Here is a 21,464-nt window from a genome sequence, read left to right on the forward strand (position 1 = left end):
ACCAGTCTATCCTCAAGCTCACATCTGACTGCCTCTGCCAAGTGCTAGAACTAAAAACATGTGCCACCATAGCTAGCTGACACTGCAGTTTTTAAAAACATATTAAAAGATGATTTGATCTGCTTTATCTAAACCCAGTATATAAAGACTTCTATCTCAAAATCAAAGAAAAAAAAGGCTATGACTTTATATAATATATATCTTAATGAACAATCATCAAGCCAAAGAACTTGTCTTCATTTTAGATATATTGCTGGTAGTTTCCTGTAACTAAATATTAATTTAAATATCTGTCTGCTGTTTGCTATGGGAAATTAACTCATCTTTAGTATCAGTGAGGAACGCTTTCATGAATTATTTTTAATCTCTATACTGTGGCTCTCCCTTTACTCGGTGCACATGACAGCATCTTACCCTGACCTCCTGTGACAGCATCTTCTCTGGTGTGGGGCTGTGTGCATCGGAATGTCTCATGTAGAGCATCCCTGTTAGGAAGTGTAGAGGAAGGCCAAAGCTTTCACACTCAGTGCCCATTCTCATCTTCTGGGATTGGCACCAAAATAACCCTTTAGACAACAAGGGTGGCCATGTATGCCTGAAATCCCAGCACTCAAGAAGCTGAAGCAGTAGGATTACCATGAATTTGAGTGTATCCTGGGATACATAATGAGTTTGAACCCAGCTTGAGCTACCTAGAGAGTCCCTGTTTCCAAAAATAAAATTTTAATAGCCCTTTATTTCTTGAATTTGTAGTATGATGTCCTAAAGCACTGGTTCTCAACCTTCCTAATGCTGTCAGACCCTTTAATACAATTCCTCATGCTGTAGTGATCTCAACCATAAAATTATTTTCATTGCTACTTCTTAACTGTAGTTTTGCTACTGTTATGAATCATAATGTAAATATCTGACATGCAAGATACCCTGTTATTCAGCCCCTGTAAAAGGGTTATCTGACACCCCACCCCACCCCCAGGGCTGTGACCCACATGTTGAGAACCACTGCCTTAAAGGGTCTAGAGTTGGAATATCTGAAACTTCTATTTAGTGTTGTATCTCTGGTATTTGACTGGTCTGGAAAGCTTTGACTATCCAGGGCCCTACAGGAAAGTGCACCTCGTGTCCTATTTGACGTTCGTATTTGTTACTATTGCTGATGACTTACTTGAGTAATTATTGTTGGGGTTTTGGTTTTTCATTTTGCTTTGTTTTATAGCAAAGAAGTAAACGAGGAGGTTGGTCCAAAGGGAGAAAAAGGAAGAAACCTCTTCGAGACAGCAATGCACCCAAATCCCCCCTTACAGGATATGTTCGATTCATGAACGAGCGTAGAGAACAGCTTCGAGCAAAGAGACCAGAGGTCCCGTTTCCAGAAATCACAAGGATGTTGGGCAATGAGTGGAGTAAGCTGCCTCCTGAGGAAAAGCAGGTGATGGTCCCTGTGTCTGGTGCTTCCCTCGGTTTTGATTATATCTCAGAAATTGTTTGGGGGCCTGGAGAGATTTGGGGACTGGCTCATGCTTAAGCGCACTCACTGCTACTCCAGAGGATTTGAGATCATTTCCTAGCACCCATGGTAGGTGGCTGACAGCTGCTTGTAATGTCAAGCCTCTTCTAGCCTGTGTAGGCACCCCCATAGACATGACATATTCACACACACACACAGAAATTTTTTTTTTAATTTCTATCAAAAAAGTAAAGAAGATGGACAGTTGATTCTTACTTGTGTCACAGTGCTTAGAAGATCAGAATATCAGAGGGTTGAGGCAGAAAAAGCACAAATTCAAGGCCCATCTAGGCTACAGAGTGAATTCAAGGCTAATCCAAGCATCTCAGAGCCTTCAACTAAAGGAAAATACAAAGGGGTTTGGGTGGTAGCACGTACCAGATCAGTTGCCTGCCTTGCCCGGGTCTGGGTTCAATGTCTAATTCTGCAAAAGGAAAGTGAAAAGAGACTATATGAAGCAAGGTGTTGAGACCTGGAGTAGTAACGTAAATTGACCAGTGCCACCCACTTAGCTGCTGTCAAGTTGTGGAGAGAAATTCAGGCTGCTGGCTTTGTGTTCTAGGTTGGAGAGCATGCACCTTAAAGTCTTTGTCTGCAGTCTCAGAGCAAAGTCTTTGTAGCTGTAACTAGCTAAGAAGTAAGACTGGTTCAGATGGCCATGTTCCAATGACTGGTGTTCATAGGAGAGAAAGACAGGCCCTGGTGGAGAGAGGCATATAAAGAGAGAGGTAGAAATAGGAATTATGTTTCTGGGAGGCCGGGAACAGCAGAACTACTAGAAACTCAATGGGGAAGGAAAAGAATACCAGAATAGCAGAATCTTTGCGGTTCTTGTGTCTAGCACAGTGAGTAGAAACTGTCCCAAGATTTGTTGTCCTAAGGGGTTATGAGCCGAAAGGATTCTAGAAACCACCCCCAACCAAAGCAGCTACATTTTTATTTGATATGTATACTTAGTTCACAGAAGAATGTTTTGAAAAGTGGTTCAATATTAAGAAATTAAGAAATCTATCAAAGTAATGTATTCCATTGAGCTAAATGAAAGTCATGAATAACAATGAGAGGGAAAAAAATCATTTGCCAAAATTCTTCAATTCACATAAGAATGTTCTTTAAGAAAAAGATTTTATTGCTTTACTGATTGTTTTAAGTAGAGTTCTAGCAAATTTAACCACTATAGGGAATAAAGCAAGAGCCATCTGATCTCTCCTCTCAGACAGAAACTAACCCTGTTGCCACAGTGAAGAAAGCTTTTGTTAGAGAGATTGGAGGGGAATTAAGCACAAGCTTGCCATGCCCTGGGTAAAAGGCCACTGAGGCAGAGGGAGGCTGGGACCTGGACTGCCAGGCTCTGCATTAAAGGCCCTGCTTCCCGGCATCTCAAAGATCTATATTTCTTTTATGTCTTAAGCTCTTTATGACTTGCACTCTTTAAAATGGATTCCAGAAAGACTGAAACCAAATTGAAAAATACTGTCTTGGGAATTAATTGAATTCAAATTTTTTCAAAGAGATGAGATTAATTTTCAATCTGAAGCTTCATGTCTGTGGTAGCAAGCCAGCAGAAAGCAGTTTATAACTGGGGGATCGCCATCCGGACACACCAGGTTGTCATTTCCTTTTTATCTTTATTGCAAAGTTAATGCACACGCATGGTTTATTTTTTCTGATAATAGCAAAAGTAACAATGGTTCTCTAATGATATAGCCACTGTCAGCTGATAAGGGCTGGGTTATGTATGTGTTTGATCAGCCTTTTATTTTGAAATCATTTCAAATGCACAAAAAGTTACAAACATAGAAACAGTACTAGGAACATAAAGAAACCTTTTAAACAGCTTCTCTGTTGCTAGCACTTTCACCATTTTTTCCTCTGAATCATTTAAAGGTGACTTACATATATGCTGGCCCTTTACCTCCAGAAGACTTTTGTATTTCCTAAGACTAGGGATCCTCTGTTACATAACTGATAAAGTCATCAAGTTCCCTCTTTCATGTTAACATAGTGCTGTGTGTGCTCTTGCCTGCAGACACTGAGGTAATGTCCTCCTGTACAGCATCCCTTCCACAGCATCCCTTCCTATGGCTTTAACCTAGTACCAGGCTGTGCTTTAGTCAGACATGTGTGTAGTCAGGTGTGTGTAGTTAGACGTGTGTAGTCAGATGCCTGTAGTTCTCCTCAGGCCGATCCCCGGCATTGCTTTGTCTTTATAAGTTATACCTTGATATTCTTAGAGAGTGAACCCTCTCTTTCCCCAAGCCTGACCCTTCCTCTGCCCCACCCCCACATGTGTCTTTTGCTTTGTTTTTTCTTTTAAGGAAACATTCTTCATTTTCTGTTTGTCTGATAGTCCCTTGTGAGTAGATTGATGGTGGACATTCTTTGTCAGAATAGATGGTATATACTACCCAGAGTATCACATAGGCAGGTAGACCAGGGCCTTTTATTACTTATTTGTAATTTTATTTACTTGATAAAGTTTTCCTTATAATTCATAAGCAATCTATGGAGAGATATTTTAAAGACATGTGTAACTTGTTTTACATCCAAAAAAAAAAAAAATTGTGTGATCCCCCGCACTCAGGCAGTGGCTCTCTTACCAGGTTCAAGGCCATCTACAGAGTGAGTTCCAGTATAGCAAAGGATATATAGTGAGACCTTGTCTCAGGGAAAAAAGGAGAGATTTATATGATCTAAAGAGAAACCAGAGCCAGGCATGGTGGCACATGCCTCTAATTCTAGCATTTGGGAGGCAGAAGGGGAGGGGGGAGGAAAAAAAGAAAAGAAAAAAAGAAGAAAAGAAAAAAATTTCCCCAGGCTTAATATCCATAGGTAAATTTCACCGTACCTAATCTATTATGTTTACACAGTGCTAAATTTTTGAACTCTTAACACTCCCACAGTTACCAGTTGACCCTCAGCCTTGTTTTTCTGTTCTTTCTTTCTGTCTGTTTGTTGAGTCTTGGGGTTTTTTGGTTTGTTTTTGCTCTGTGTCACCCTCACTGTCCTGGAACTTGCTTTGCACGCCAGGCTGGCCTCCAATCAGACCTGCCTGCCTCTGCCTTCTGAGTGCTAGGCTTCAAGGCTGGCCCTCAGCTTTCTAATTGGCAGGGGCTCTACTCCTTCTCCCCTTGAATACTTGTTTGCATTCTGTTTATTATTGGCATGATCATAAGTAATTCATATCATAAAGTTTATTTATGGTATAAATTTCTTTTATTCCAGTAGTTTCTGAATTAATACTATAGTTAGTTACTTGTTGCTCAAATCATCCCTGACTTGGGTATCTCTCACATCTGCTGGGTGGGGGACAAGATTTCTAACATAACCTGAATCTGGTTTGCTCATTTACAGGCAGCACCTTTCATACTTTCTTATACCTAATTTGATGAATGAAATGGGCAAGGCAAAACAATTCTGGAGATCAATGGACTTCTTTAAATAATTAATAGTACAAAATGATCAAAGCACACAGCTAAAGCTCTCTTAAAGTAGTCTCTTCTGGGCCATAGGATGAGGTCACTCTTCATGTTCTCCAGCTTTAGTGTTCCACTCGTCTGGCTTTTTAAAAGGCCAGAGGATATATGAGATCATTCCCTCAAAATGAGTCGAAGGTAGAGAAACAAACTAATGCTCCTTACCTTCCCCTGGGATCATGTGCCTCTGTGGGGTTCAGACCTCTAAAGAACGCTAGTGGCCATGTGAAATTCTATCTGCAGGGCTCAGGAGATGGCGGACTGTAAGCTTCATGAATGTTTTATGGTGGTGCTCTCAGTAGAACTTACCTTCATTAAACTGGGAAAGGCAACACACAGTTTAGATAGTCATTCGTTCATTTGTTCTCTAAAGGATGTGTTTTGTTTATTTATGTGTGTACGTATGTGTGCAGAGGTCAGGACAACTTTCGGCCCCAATACCCCCCTTCAACCATATGGCTCCCAGGGATCAACCTGAACTTGCCATAATTGGTAACAAGCCCCTTACCTACTGAGCCACCCCACCAGCCCTTGTTTATTTTATAATTGAAAAATTTTATTCTATACCTATACTACTTTCAGCTTCTTTCCTACAATATACTGACATAATTTTTTTAATGTTTTAATTGTACTGTTTTCTTTAAAAAGATAATTGATATTTCACCCAACATCTCAGGTTTGTTGGGGTTTTTTTGTTTATGTTTTTAAATAATCCCACATTTCCTTCCTAGCGCTACCTTGATGAAGCAGACAGAGATAAGGAGCGTTACATGAAGGAACTGGAGCAGTATCAGAAGACCGAGGCCTACAAGGTCTTCAGTAGGAAAACACAGGACCGTCAGAAAGGCAAATCTCATAGGCAAGGTATCAGAACTAAGTGTAGTTTGTCACGTGTGATGGAATGTTGTAAGGCCAGCTGTTAAAGGAGCATACATGAAAGATGTGTTTCTGCCATCTCTCTGTTATCCTGTATTCACTTACAGGGTTAAAGTAGCATGCGTGAAAGATGCATTTCTGCCATCTCTCTAGTATCCTGTATTCACTTCTAAGGTGTCCCCTTAGAATTTTACCAAAATGACATCACTCACATTTAGACATTTTGCTTGGTTTTTCCATATCTAAGATTAACAATCTGGCTCATGTACCAAAACTATTATTAGCTACCTGCCCTTTTCTGTCTAGTTTCCAAATTAGGCATTTCTCTACCTTTAAACAAGTCTTTCTACTAAACCATGTAACTCGGAGGCCCTAGTACCTCTGCGCCACCCTGAGCCTCTTCATTCAATAATTTATTTGTGTGAATTCAAAAAGCGATCTGTTGAGCTTCTCTGTTAGGTAGTAGACTCTTGTAGGCATTGAGGGAACAATAATGAATAGGGGAGAGCATCCATGTCTTCATGGGATCTTTTTCTTTCCTGTTGAAATGGTACATCTCCCTCCAGACCCCATCTCCAACAAACACTGCCAAAGGCCAGCACCCACACTGCTCTGTCCCTCCTTAGCCACAGCATCTTCTCCACACTTGCACACCTAGGCTGCTAAGACCTTGGCGTGTGTTTCCTACCTACTGTCCCACACTCTTCTCTCAAAGGTAAAAGTGTTTACTGTTTTCTTATGTCCAATTGTGTGTTCTCTAGGTGTGAGTTCCATTTAACTTTAGTTGACTGACGTTAATGTTATGAATGAAAATATCATAAGTCATGAAACTCTACAGCAAGTTTTGAGGTTGGCAAAGTCGTATACTTGGGTCTTATGATTGTTTTCTTTTCAAATTTAATGTTGTCTTTATTCTTATATTTTTAGATGCAGCCCGACAGGCCACTCATGATCATGAGGTAATTAGCCTTTTGTGTACATGTTAACGTGTGTGTGTGTGTGTGTGTGTGTGTGTGTGTGTGTGTATTGATGCTGTTTGAAATGCTGTTCATGAATAGTACAGAGTTTTTACCTCATAATTCAGCCTGAATGAGTTGCTTTGGCTCGAGGGTTCTTAACATATGGTAGACACTTATGTCATGAATCTGCCTTTGAACTACAGTCCCTAACCCCAATCTGCTCCTGTAGTCTAAAAATTCTATTAGTTTTAAATGCCAAAAATGGATGGAATTCTGAGTAAGATACAGAAATGAAAGCCATCTAGTGACTGCAAATTGGCCGTAGCTGTCATCCCACTCTCAGAAAGGTGTTATTTAGGAACTCCAGCATTTGGTTACAGTGCTCCTCAGCTAGTTGGACGCTCACAGCCAGTGGCAGCTCAGTCTCTGATCCTCCTTGCCTCTTCCTGTCGCATGTGCTTGTTTATCAGCCTCTTCCCTCTGGTTTGCTTCAACCCCATCAGTAGAATTTAAGTCTGCGTTTCTGTATGTATCTAATATATATATATACATAAGCTTATATGTTTGGCTGTGGTGCTTTTATATGTTTCAGACATGGACATGGTCTGTTAAATATATGGTTACAAAAAATAATAATAATCTATGATCATTCTGAGTTGTAAAATGTCAGGGATTCACCTTTGCTCCAAATCAGATTCCTACTCAGCAGTCAGGCTCTTCCTTAATAAGTCCCAGCTTCCCACTTCAACACCTTAAAACATGCAGTGCTCACTGTCTTCCCGGCCATGCTCATCTCTACCTCATGTCAGTGTTCCTGTTCTTTTCACAGGAAAATCTCCCTTCTGCATACATTGTTCTCTGCATCTGGTCCTGTTTCTGCCCTCAGAGTTGAAGTCCTCCTTTAAGCCCTGTGAAGTTCTGTTTCCTCCTTAGCTGTTTTTACTTCTTCTAGCTTGCTTTAACCTTCAAAATTACTATACTTTATACAGTTAGCTCAGCTGGCCTGTCTAGACTCTTCTAAGTACTTCCATTGTTCACAATTCTGGATTATGTATGATCTCCCTGAGAGAGCAAAGCTGATCTAGCTTCTACCTTTCTATTCAGTGCCATGCCACCTGGCATGATGCTCTTGTGTGGAGGAGGTATCCTATAAAAACCTATTCTCTATAAGAATCCAGAGATGACTGGAAAGCAGTGGGAACTTGGTTTTCAAGTTCAACAAAATGGTTTTCAAGCTAGGAGGTTTTCAATAAAATGGTTTTCAAGCTAGGAGATAGCTCAGTGGGTGATGTGCTTACTGTGCAGGCACGAGGGTGTGAGTCCGATCCCTAGCACCCGTCTATGTACAATAGCGCATGGGAGGTGGAGATAGGCTAGGTATTGCTGGCCACCAGCCTAGCCTAATTGGCAAGGTCCAGTCCAAAGAGAGACTCCATCTCAACAAACACAGTTGATTGCTCATTCTTAAAGATGACACCCAAGGTTGATCTCTGATCTTCATATGTGCTGTGGTATTTGGAATGTTTCAGCAGACACAAGAGTTAGTAAAAAGAGACTGTGTCTTGTAAAATACCTAAAACATGTGGATTCTAAATACATACTTATTTCTCTTACAAGGAATAAGTGAGCTCCCAATAGAGAACAGATTTCTAATCTGTACTAAAATCCTAAAGCCTCAGGCCACTGTTCAACTGCCCCGTCTTGCCAGTGAAGGGCTGACTTGCCTAGGATAAGAGAATGTATTCGAGTTAAGTTAGAGGGGGCCTGGAAAGATGGCTCAGTAATAAAAAGCACTGGCTGCTCTTATAGAGGACCTGGGTTTAATTCCCAGCACCTACATGGTAACTCATAACTGTTTGTAACTCCAGTCTCAGGAGAGCTCTCTTCTGGCCTCTGCAAGCCCCAGGCACACACATGATACATGGACATACATGCAAGCAAAAAATTCATACACATTAAAATAAGTTGAATTTTTAAAAAAAAATTAAAAGTTGAGCTAGGCTTGGTGACACATGCCTTTAGCCCCAGCATTCAGGAGGCAAAGGCAGGCGGATTTCTGAGTTTGAAGCCAGCCTGGTCTACAAAGGGAGTTCCAGGACAGCCAGGGCTGTTACATAAAGAAACCTTGTCGAAAAACCAAAGGATGGGTGGGTAGGTGGGTAGATGGATGGATGGATGGATGGATGGATAGATAGATAGATGGATAGATGAATATAAAAGAAAGTAAAAAGTTAAATTAGATGCGGTAGAGTGGCTGAAACTAAGTTTCTTGCATCTCAGTTAAGGACTGTGAACAGCACATGGATGCTGTTGCAAGGAATCCTGCAGTGTCAATTTGATGCTAGTGAAGACAGATTTACCAGTTTCCATATAGTAAAGAAGCTGATTTTATTTCTAAATTGACTGAGATTCCCTAAGTCGTTGTTGCCTGGACAGGAGCAGCAGAGTGCATGCAGGAGCTGACAAATGCTCCTGGAAGCCATTCTGCTGAACAGAAGGCACTGCATCCTGGCTGATGATAATGAGAATGGTCCTCAAGTAAAAGGCACTTGAGAGGTGCATGGCATATTTCTATGGCTCTGGCCCTGAGCCTTGCCCTAAATCACAGGCTGAAATAGATTGTGTTCAAAAAGCCCTCTGTTCTTTTTCCTTGCCACTCGGTATACAGAATGGAAATTCAGAGTGAGGGGTACTCTTGTCTTCTCAGATCAAAAACCAGCCCACTAGACAGGAGAGCCAGTGAGTTTTACTCTCTGGAAAGTGTCTTCATTGCATGTGAAGACTGAGTAAAACAATAATTTTGTTTCTCCTTTAATTTATGAAAAATGACAAAATGACACTCAGACTGAACAAATTAGACCCCTTCAATGAAGAGGTAATAGAATCCTTATGATTTTAATCCCTTGAGCAATCCTTAGAGCGCTTAAGTATATCCCAGCCCCCAAGAGGAGCCTCTCTGTGCCGAGTAATGTACTCAGTAATGGAGGAGTGCTGGTGGTTTTTATTACCACTCTTCCTTTAAGCAGAAAGTCTCTGTTGCATTCAGAGACTGAACAGTTTCATTTAATTGCTTTAATGTTTCTTATTTTGTACTCTAAGAATCTGTACCAAGGGATAGTATATATTGCACCTGGCTGTTGCTAGCCTCTGCCCTTTCATAATAAGTTGGGTTTGGACTGTTCTGGCAAAGAATAGAATGGAATTACCATTCTGAGGAGAGTCAAGACCTTGAAAAAGGCCCTTTGTGCCATGGTAATGGGAGCCTTATCATTCTGAATGGGAAATACTAGGCCGCAGTGAGGTCACTGTGCAGCTGAGTAGTAAATTGAACAAGGCAAGAGAGCTAAAGTTACAAGGCACTGTCCTAAGTCACTTGTAGATGTAGGATTGGACCTAGTATGCGCTGTGCATGCTGGGATTGTGTGGCTTGACTTGTCCTGTCACAACCAGGTGATAAAGTTCAAGCATATAGTCAGCCTGCAAACTGTTCTAGAAAAAGGTTGCTTTCTTCCATTAGGAAAACAAAAAGATAGAGTAAAAATTAGGTGTTCTGAAATTAACTGTCTCTCAAATAAACATAATTTTTCAGATTGCCATCTGTTTTTTAGAGAGAAGATCTCACAAGCACTGTGATTATGGGTGTGAAGCATCAGATTCCCATCTCAGTAGGCAGTTCCTACAGCTGGTCCTTTCCTAGGCAAACACCAGTGTGAGACACAATTCTGCCTGTCAGGTTCCTCACAGCTGAACTGCTTAGCTCCTCTACTGGGCATCAACCCACTTTTGTTGTTGTTGTTGTTGTTGTTGTTGTTGTTGTTGTTGTTCAAAGATAAAAGTGGTAACAAATAGAAACTTTTTTTTTTCTTTTGGGTGGAGGTTGGGGTGGGTGGGGAGGTCTCACTCTGTATTCCTGACTGATCTGAAACTCAGAGACCGGTCAGAACCACCACACCTGGCAAAAGGATACATTTTATCCTTTGTGTTATACATTTTTATCTCTATCTTAAACCTGTTTCTATAGAACTGAATCCTGGGGGCTTTCTTTACTGCTTTCCTGTGGAGAGGTTTTGGAATCTTAAGATTTCACAACAGTTCCTCACTTTGTACTCCTCTCTTTTGTAAGACTTTGAATACAAACACTTATAACTTATATCAATGATACCTTCAACTTCAAATTCATTACAAAAATGGGAGCCAAAGAAAGATGAAATATTGGCTCTGCTCTTGGGGCTTGACGTTGGAAGTGTTCTCCCCTCACCCCCACCCCCACCCCACAGTCTTTTGAAACTTTCTATCTTAATGGTTCATGGGTGGATTAATTGGGGCTTTGCTAGTCTTTTCAGTCTCACATAAGCCTTAGATATTTCTTATTTGTAGAGCCTGACTATTTCTAGCTTCTTGGGTTTATTTGTTTTTCCTGTGTCTGAAGAAAAGTCTTCAAGAGCCCCAAAGATAAACTGCCCCTTGTAAACAGAGAGAAATATCAGCGGAATGCCATTATGATTGCTCACTGGCAAATCCGCTTAGAATTCTTATTCTCCACTCAGCAAATCTAGATTGCATACTCCTATCTCAGATAGTGCTTAAATGGGAAGCCAGTAGGAACAACTGGAAATACCCCTTTTTTAATTCCTAACCCAGCCATATGCACAGCTCTCCACTGTTGACTATTCAAAGCTCAGGGCTAAGAAAAGGCTTCTGTTGTCTTCACTAGTGAAATGCATGTGGGTTTGTAGTCCTTCACTACCCAGCAGCCATTCACCTAAGAGAGCTAACACTAACCTCTTCAGCTCTGTGACGTTCCATTCTAATGAGGTGAATACATTCCCCTCGCAGGCTCTCCTGGTCTGATTCCTGCTCACCAGCTATTTCTCTAAGGAAGACATGATCCTGTGTCTTGGGCAGTAGTATTTAATTTATCTTCTAAAAATTAACTCTTGTTCTTGATTCATAGAAAGAAACAGAGGTAAAGGAACGCTCTGTTTTTGATATCCCTATATTTACCGAAGAATTCCTGAACCACAGCAAAGGTGATTACTGCTATATTTTGTGTGTGTATGTGTGTGTTCCCTGGGTCTTTGACAGGGGATTTCATTGCTCAGGAGCACTGGCTGATAGCCCTCCTTAGGACTGGAGAAGACTCTGCTGCAAACAATGGCTATTATTTCACCCTGTGGCCAGTAAGATAAAGCAAGGGCAATGCAACCAAAGTTTCTTTGCTCTCTGGGTCAAAAGAGATAAATCTAAATCACTCATGCTGTGGCTTTTTGATAGGTAGCCTAGAACCGTCTATACAAATGAAAGTTTATAATCCAGAATACAAAGTAAGAAACTGCAAAGCTCAGAGGCCTGGAGAATAGCTTAGTGGTTAAGAGCACTGGCACCTCTTCCAGAGGATGCAGGTTCCATTCTCAGCATCCACATGGCAATCTGTAATTCCAGTTCCATGGAATTTAATACACTTATCCTGGTCTCTGTGGGCACCAGGCACATATGTGGTACATAGATATACATACAGGCAAAATACCCATACACATAAAAATAAATTTTAATTTTTTTTTAAAAGAACAAAAGAAAAATTACAAACTGATCCCATCGCAGGACACATAGGTAATCACAGCCATGCTTAGCCAGTCCCCCCAGATACCCCTGTGTAGCCCTTCAGGCTTCTCACTGCAGGATTTTAAAAAGCAAAATCTAACTGAATGGTGGGAATTACCACTGTTTGTTGTAGTCTTGTGTATAGAATGTGTTGCTTTAAGAATTAAAATAGCTCTGGGGAGCCAGGCATATGGTTGTTGAAATTGCTATCTGGAGTGTCATAAAGAGACTTGGGAGATGAGGGGTAGCTAATGAGAGACAGCTAAGCAGAACTTCATAGAAGAGTCACAGGGACTCGTCAGACGCTCCTTCTCTTACCACCCATTCTGGGGGTCCCTGTGTCCTCAGCTCGTGAGGCAGAGCTCCGCCAGCTTCGTAAATCCAACATGGAGTTTGAAGAAAGGAACGCAGCCCTACAGAAGCACGTGGAGAGCATGCGCACAGCAGTGGAGAAGCTAGAGGTTGATGTGATCCAGGAGCGGAGCCGAAACACCGTCCTTCAGCAGCACCTGGAGACCCTGCGGCAGATGTTGACCAGCAGCTTCGCCAGCATGCCCTTGCCTGGTAATGTCATCCTCTCCGCAGTCAGTGGCAGGGAGAGTGGCAAGGACGGCGATGGGGTGCTGTTTACGCTATTAATGTGGAGAAGCCACAGTGTCTCCCAAGAGGAAAAGAGAAGGGAAAAAAAATCCTGTCAAGATTTTCAGTGCGGTCTGGGCATGTCTTAAATCCCAGCACTCAGGAGGCAGAGGCAGAAAGATATCTGTGAGTTCGAGACCAGCATGTTCCACCTAGAGAACTCCCTGACAGCCTGAGCTACATAGAGAGATCCTTTGTCAAAAAACAAAACCAGCTAGGCATCTCAACACTTGGGATATAGAGGCAGGTGGATCTCTATGAGTTTCCACACCAGCCTGATCTAGTTCAAGGATACCCAGGGCTACATAGTAAGACCATGTCTCTAAAAATAAAAAAAGAAAAGGGAAAGGGAAGGGAAAAGGGAAAAGGGAAAAGGGAAAAGGGAAAGGAAAGGAAAGGAAAGGAAAGGAAAGGAAAGGAAAGGAAAGGAAAGGAAAGGAAAGGAAAGGAAAGGAAAGGGAAGATTTTCAATGAGACATATTATAGATTGTCCATACTTATTAAAGTCATTCAGACGTTCAGATTCACTGGTGATTTAGACTTTTGTCCACTTCTGTTTTAATGTAACCCATTGCCTACCATTAAACCTAATTTGATATTTAGAACCATGTGGGTGGTCAAGTGACAAAGCCTAAGGAGAGCCCTTCCTTCTAGCCTTTCTGTCTGCCTTGTATTTATCTATGCTCTGATCGGAAGGAAAACACCAGCATTCCCACTACACTGCCATCAACCAGGGGCCAGGTGCTGAAAACAGGAGCCTGTGGGGACATTTCTCACCCAAACCATCACAGAATATAAAGATAAGCTTCCTGTCTTCGAAGCTAAAATTGTCTCCTAGGCAATTAAACTGTCTGTGGAGCAAACTACATTAGTGTCATGATTTTTTTATTTGCATGGATTTGTTAAATGTCATGAGCTGAACTGGATGGGAAAGTTTTCTTACTGTGTCTTCTTATCTCACTTCAGGAAGTGGAGAAATACCAACAGTGGACACCATTGACTCATACATGAACAGATTGCACAGTATAATTTTAGCTAATCCCCAAGACAACGAAAACTTCATAGCTACAGTCCGAGAGGTTGTGAACAGGCTTGATCGTTAAGCGCTGGTGAGTGCTCATCCATAGGACGCTTAGTGCCAGCCCTTCAGTCTTCAGAAGTGGGGTGTCCTCAGACCATCAAGACTGCTAAAACCTGGAGCTGCACTCAGTAACTGAGGGGAGGTTTGACTCAGATCCCTGCTCTGTAATTGCTAGAAGTCTTCTCAATGATATTAAAACTAGACTTGAGGTGGTTTCTTAGACATGTGTTGGGCTTGTTTAATGGAAGCGACTTGATTTTTGTTGTCAGAACTCAATTCTAGTTTTGCCCCTACTGGTTTCCAACGAGTCTTAAAGACTCTGTGGGAAAGTTTAAGGGGAATCACCCAAAAAAATAGTTCTCAGAACAAAATAAATAGCATTCACCTGTTAATCTGTCTCTTCCCTGATGAGTAGTGCTCATTGTAAGTAGCTAATGGGAACTTGTATAGTTAATCCTGTATAAATAAGAAGTGTTCTTATTCCATTTTAAATGCTGATATAGACTAAGCTTCAGTGAAGCAATTGATGTCTTCATTTTAAAGGGTTAAAGAAAAAGCCAGTCATAGTAGCACATAGCCTTGTGAGGCTGAGGCAAGAGGATTGTTGAGTTCAAGACCAGCATGGGGCTAGCACCAGTAAGATAAACAAAAGGGTAGAGAGTGGTAGCTCAGCTGTTAAGTGTTCTGAGGTTTTTGTCCCAAAACCCACATAAAAGCCAGCTGTGGTGATGCACCTTTAATTACCTCACGGAGGAAGAGGAGAAGGAGGAGACAGTGGCTCCTAGACCTTGCTGGCCAGTCAGTTTAACCTAATTGGTGAGTTCCAGGCCAATGAAAGACCTTTCTCAAAAAAAAAAAAAAAAAAAAAAAAGAAGGTCGATGGCTCTTGAGAAGTGACAGCCTTGGATAGGTCTCCACACTCACACTCACCCACATCCAGTAGAACAAAAAGTAAAGCTGAACCTGGAATCCCAGCACTTAGGAGATAAGGGTAGGAGAGTCGCCAGAGGATCAAGGTCAACCTGATCTACATAGTGAACTCCAAGGCTAACATACCAAAACCCTGTCTTTAAAAAAAAAAATGATAAAGGAGGCTAAGTGTGGTGGTGCACGCCTTTAATCCCAGCAGAGGCGGGATGGTCTCTGTGAATTCAGGGCCTGCCTGGTCTAAACAGTGAATTCCAAGTCTGTTCAGGACTATAGAGAGAGAACCTGTCTTTAAAAAAAATTAAAGAAGGGGCTGGAGAGATGGCTCAATGGTTAAGAGCACTGACTGCTCTTCCAGAGGTCCTAAGTTCAAATCCCAGCAACCACATGGTGGCTCACAACCATCTGTAATGGGATCTGATGCCCTCTTCTGTGTGACAGCTACAGTATATTTAGATATAATAAATAAATCTTTAAAACAAAAAAATTAAAGAAGACTGAGGAGATGACTCACCAGTTAAGAACACTTGCTGTTCTTCCAGAGGACCCAAGTTCAATTCCTATCACCCACACATAGCAGCTCTCAACTACCTGTAACTCCAGCTCCAAGAGATCTCATACCCTCCTCTGGCCTCTGTGGACACCTGCCCTCACATGTACATCACACATGAATGAATGAATGAATGAATGAATGAATGAATGAAAAGAAAGACAGCAAGTGTTACATTCTTTGAGAGGAGATGGGCAGAAAGTACATTTCCAAAAGAGAACTGCCCACAGAGACTTTTTGGTACTGACAGACGGGCGTCAGATATCATTTCTTTTGAAGACAGGTTCTCACTGTTTAGCCCTGGCTGGCCCAGGACTTAGAGTGTAAATCATGCTGGCCTCAAAGTCACAGAGATCCTCCCGCCTCTCCTTCCCAGACACTGGGATTAAAGGTGTCTTGTACTGCCACATCTGGCCAGACAACAATCTTAAATGAAAGCAGGGTTTGTTCACTGTAATTCCTAGAGTTAGGGTAACATGCAGCCCTACAGTCTATTGATTAAATTGTTTCTTACCTACAGACATATAATATGAGTGGGAATCTTAGAGCTGGACCACATTAGTGATAAAGCCATGTATTAAACACAAGTGATGGGCTGGAAAGATGGCTCAGTGATTAAGAGCACTGGCTTCTTTTTCAGAAGACCCAGGTTCAATTCCCAGCTCCACATGGCACCTCACAGCTTTCTATGACTCCAGGGGATCCTCCACCCTCACACAGACAGACATGCAGGCAAAACAACAATGCCCATGAAATAAGACAAATAAATTAAAACACACACTCACACACAAATGAGTAGCAGAATGTTCCTAAGGAGTAGTGTGTGTTTGAATCTCTGTCCCAAGTACAGGAGCACCCTCATCCATGTGACCTGGACTCCAGCTTGGTTTAGAGTGTGAGTAACACATAGGAGAACACATAAGGCCCCATATCTCTCTGTCTAATGAGACAGCATTTGCTAGCAGATACAAAGACAATATTTAGTATTTATCCTTCTTGGTTGAGCCTTTGGGTAGTGACCATACAAAACTATTCATTATTCTTTAGTTTTGGCCATGCTTAAATGAGGACAAGATTATTATCCTTGTAGCAAACAGCCAGATGGGATGGACTGTACTTCTAAGAGATGGCTGGACTCCCTAGAGAATGGAGACGCAGCATCGGTGCCGCCACTTATGAAAGGAACAGCTTGTAAATCTAGGCCTGGGATTCTCAGGAGCTCATCTTCCTTCTCACACAGTGTTTTCAATTAGCACTCTTGTAGGCTTAAAAAGAGAGAGCTGGGAGACTCAGCATGGAAGACTGTGAAAGAAATCGGTAATTGATAACATGGAGTCCCCTCACCTAAGGAGAGGGCAATGAATTCACGTATGGAGCCAAAAGTGGCTTTGCACTTTGAGCATATGCCAGGAAGACTTTCTTAAAGCTGTCTACCAGAAGGCCATAAACTGTAGTGGCTGCTCACTGGGGAATCTTTGAAAAACCTAGGCCATTACCAGTCTCCTTGGTTTTTAACCAAAAGTATTTTGTCCTTGAAAAAAAATGTCTGAAACTGTTCTATTACCACAGATCTTACAGTTTCCAATGCAAACATAACCAAGCCCTCCACTCCCAGCTGTCAAATGGAACAATTAGGAAGACTGTGATTAATACTAGCTTGGTCTCATTATACAAATATGTATAGACAGACAGCTAGGCCTGATGTCCCCAGCACTCGTGGTGCAATTAATTACTCTGACACCAGCTTGGCAAAGGCTTCATTCTACTGCCAGGAGCCAGTGACTAAAGTGAGCCTTATAGACCACAAGTTTACAAGTTTTAAAGGAGCATATCAGAGCTGGAAAAGGCCTTTAGAAATCTGTGTGTGTGTATCTGTGTGTGTGTATCTGTGTGTATGTCTGTGTGTATGTCTGTGTGTGTGTGTGTGTGTGTGTGTGTGTGTGTCCCAAAGAGGTAAGATGTAGCATTTGAAGATGCCAGTGCTAAACATGATTGTGTAAACTGTCATTTAAGGGCCTCCAAAGCACAGCCCTAACATGACAGGGTGGTAGTAGAGCTAAGGTACTCAAACTTACAACAAAGCATTAAGGTAAATACAGTGATTATGATCTTGGTGACTTTTGTTTTGTTTTGTTTTTTTTGTTTTTCGAGACAGGGTTTCTCTGTATAGCCCTGGCTGTCCTGGAGCTCACTTTGTAGACCAGGCTGGCCTCGAACTCAGAAATCTGCCTGCCTCTGCCTCCCGAGTGCTGGGATTAAAGGCATGTGCCACCACGCCCAGCTGATCTTGGTGACTTTTGTCCAGCCATTTTAATTTTTTTTTATAGATATACAATGGAAGAATTACCCTCCCTTTCTTGTGGCTAACTGGCATTTAGAGACACAGACAGAACTTGGAGTGTGTTTATGCTGAGATGTGATCACCGTGACTGTCATAGTCCATGCATTGCCCAGTGTCTAGTGAATCACAGAGTTTGGCTATTTGAAGATTAGAGATTATTATTTTTGTGTATCTTTATTACATTTTATTCATTGTATCTGTCTGTCTGTCTGTCTGTCTGTCTTTATGCACATGGACATGGCACAGTGTGGGTATGGAGATTACAATGCAACTTCCAGGAGTTGGTTCTCTTCTCCCACTCTGTGGGTCTCAGAGACTGAGCTCAGGTCATTAGGAGTGGCGGGCAACTTCTTTACCCACTGAGCCATCTTGCTGGTCTGATGACTGTTTTTAATCAGTAAGAAAATGGTTGATAACACGCATAAACACGTTCCTGTACAAGCAGATATCCTCAGTTTTATCCTTAAGGAAAACTGGCTTTGATTGGCCGTACATGCTGTGGACTGAAGTGAGCCACTAACTTCTCTCATCAGATTTCTCTGATCATTGCTTTTTGATGGGTGGCTGCTGATTTCTTGCCTCTCTTGGATCCAGGACTAGAGCAGGACCATATTTCTCATTGAAATGTCTGAAGCCTCTCACTAGTGCATGCCTGCAGCTTTATGAGGTCTTTATTTCATATTTTCCTGTTATAACCCCCTCAAAAATCAAACAAAGCATTTTTAAATCCATAACCCTAACTCCTTCTGACTGGCAGTTACCTTTTTGGTGTTTGTTTGTTTGTTTGTTTTTCTCTCTATATTCTACAGATCTTAGTGCTCCAGGATGTAGTGTGTACACTTGTGCAGAATGAGAAGCTGCCCACAAACATTTGAACTGAGACGGGGCAGAGGACTACAGATCCCTCCCTGTGAAAGAATTGTCAGTAAGTGAAGTGCTTTCATCCCAGGAAGCTGTGTGAGGGAGCAACAAAGATGGATGCGTGAACTCTGTAGAAATGCCCTGTGTGCAGCTCTGGAAGTGTACAGCCCCCTCACTCTCTTCAGAGTCTTCCTGGAGTCCTCTCGCTTCCATTTCTGCTGAAGTGGATCTGCATACTTTCTTCTGACAACAGCGACTGACATCTTCCTTCTCTCCCCAGCAAAAAGGAAGATTTCTCACGGTTACAATCCCACTCCAGTTTTCTTACCCAGATGTCACTTTTTTAAATGCCTCTGGGGGACTGCTTTTCTTCACTCCCACCAAGTTACACATCACCATTTTCTGACCTCTGGGTTTTGTTGCTCAGCGGGACTTGGAAGGAGAATTCTCATTGGATGGACCCAATCTTCTCCATCACTACCCTGCTGTGACTCCAAAGAACAGAGCTTCTTGTTGACAGTGCCCTGTGGAGCCAGGCACTGTTTCGTGCCCTGCGTGGTGCTCAGTGGGTGCCAGCCCCTCAGCAGGCTCTGTGGTTGCTGCCCTGAAGGACAATGCTCTCTCCATCCTTCCTGGTCCTGCCTGCTGATCTCTGAGCATTACTCCTGCTCAGACATGGAATCCCAGCCACAGCAAGGCCGCCAGTCCCCATCTGTTGGCAGTGTCTTGTGGAGCACTTTTGCTGAGGAAAAGGTCATTGGCAGAGAGGGAGGAGGCAAGTTAATGCACATTTGGTGTTGGAAAGCAGCCGACATTTGACTAAGTGGAAACTCAGCAGCACTGTCCCCTGGTGCGCGGGTCCATGCATTAAGATGATGGGAACTTCTTTGGAAGAAGTCTCTTGAGCTCACAGAAAGGCATGGTGGACTCCGCTTGTGTTTTGCTTTCCTCTGTAGCCACCAACTGCCGAATCTATGAAATCTGTGGAAAAGACAGCTTCCTTCTCTCCCTCTCCTTACTAAGGAATTTTGTTGTTGTTGTTGTTGTTGTTTAACCACAAAAACAAACAGGTTCTGTTTCTCTCCTCAGGGTTGGTTCTCGGTTTTTGGGTTGGATTTGGGGTTTTGGGTTGGTTTTAGGGTTTGGTTTGGTTGTAGGTTTGGGGTTTGATTTATTTTTTTATTTTCCTTTTATGCTCTAGAGCACAAGGCTAGAGGTGGCAGCTGAGATCTTTGGAACCAAAGCAGAGCATGCTGAGCCCATTATCTAGGCACTAGGCCACCAAAGGCAGGGGGATGGAGTGTGGTCCCTCACAATCTGCCCATAAGCCAGAGCCCCCATGCTGTGGCTGCACCACCCTGTCTTCTCTGCACTTCTCCTGTGTGCTCTATTAGATAGTCCAAAGGGAGCAGCAGTAGTAATGAGCTATGTGAGCACATTGAATTCCATGCGCTGAAACCCTCATACCACTCATCACTCACTGCTGCACAGGCAGCCAGCTCTGCAGCCTGTGTGCCGTCCCGGCTCCCCACCCTCGGCTGCTGTTTTTTGCTTCTTAGATTGCTTGCCTGCTAAGCCCATGCTAGAACTCACTGTCTGTGGCAGAAGGACACCCAAGCCGGTTCTGGGAGTTTGTCTGTCTTCAACCAGATGCTTCCTGCCCTTTCTTCCTTCCTCCTCTTATTGCTGTTTCTCTCTGTGTGCAGTTCCGCACCGTTTCCATAGCACTGATCTTCACGGCCAGATAAAGCTATGGCTTGGTCCAAAGATGATCGATCATTCTCCTCTTTACAGATGTGATACCTCATCTTGTCTAGACACATTTGCATAGCCAGAATTCAGTAGGCTAGCAAGGGAATCTCCAGGTTGGAGTCCTTGTTACAGCAGTAGCTTCCTTTCGAATACTGCCTCTCTCTCCCAGCAGATGGGATTCAGTGGGGATTCAGTCAGGTTGTATAGAGCTGGTCTGTTCCACCTTCTCTCACTCCATGCTCAACACAGAGGAGAGGATGTCAGGGTGCAAGCTGGCACAAGGGTTTATTTCCCCTGAAGGTTCATCGCTGACCCTGCACCTGCAAGCTCTCCTCAAGAAGGAAGCAGTTACCAACTCAGTGTTACACATTCCATTCCATTTTTTTTTTCTTAAAACACAGGAGCAGCTGGGGAAGGGAGATGAGGGGCTTTATTTCTGACACATTTTAGAAAACGAAATATTGTGTACATGTGTTTGGAGCCGTTGAATTGCCAGGTTTCTGTACAAGCGTTCATAATTAAACTTTTGGATTTTCTCTAAGAAGTTGATGTGCTTGCCTGACATTTGTCTCATTAAAACTTTTCTGTGTGGAATCCATGTGACCAGTTTTGCTTGCATTGGAACAAGAAAGTTCTGCTTCTGTTTTTTCCCTCTCTCCATTAATCAAGTCTGCTAGGCTTTTAGAGCAGACAGACACACGTTCGTTTTCCTAATTGCTGGTTCAAGCCGTCTTTACCTGTTGACAGTGCAGCTCTGTCACTGTTCCCTAGAACAGTACTGTGAGCTACACTCTGCTTCATGCAGCAGCAGTGCTTATTCTGGAAGCAACTTGAATGTTTTTAAGTGAGTGACTCTGAAGTCCCTTGTTTGTTGATCTTTTGACAGATGAAATG

The 21,464-nt window shown here is 42.5% G+C and overlaps 1 protein-coding gene across 1 annotated transcript in view; it reads left to right on the plus strand.

The window, feature by feature from the left end:
- The window catches only part of Hmg20a (high mobility group 20A), an 81,390-nt gene extending 60,276 nt beyond the window's left edge, over nucleotides 1–21,114 (plus strand). The window contains exons 4-10 of the mRNA XM_021172497.3: nucleotides 1,217–1,429; nucleotides 5,715–5,847; nucleotides 6,787–6,818; nucleotides 11,773–11,848; nucleotides 12,768–12,983; nucleotides 14,025–14,167; nucleotides 18,767–21,114. Of these exons, the coding sequence (XP_021028156.1) occupies nucleotides 1,217–1,429; nucleotides 5,715–5,847; nucleotides 6,787–6,818; nucleotides 11,773–11,848; nucleotides 12,768–12,983; nucleotides 14,025–14,161 (807 nt within the window). The 3' untranslated portion in view covers nucleotides 14,162–14,167; nucleotides 18,767–21,114. The remainder of the gene's footprint in view (nucleotides 1–1,216; nucleotides 1,430–5,714; nucleotides 5,848–6,786; nucleotides 6,819–11,772; nucleotides 11,849–12,767; nucleotides 12,984–14,024; nucleotides 14,168–18,766) is intronic.
- The last annotated feature ends 350 nt before the right edge of the window (nucleotides 21,115–21,464 follow it).

The sequence above is a fragment of the Mus caroli genome, unplaced genomic scaffold (assembly GCF_978045245.1).
Source record: "Mus caroli unplaced genomic scaffold, Mus_caroli_1 scaffold_11, whole genome shotgun sequence".
Lineage (NCBI taxonomy): Eukaryota > Metazoa > Chordata > Mammalia > Rodentia > Muridae > Mus > Mus caroli.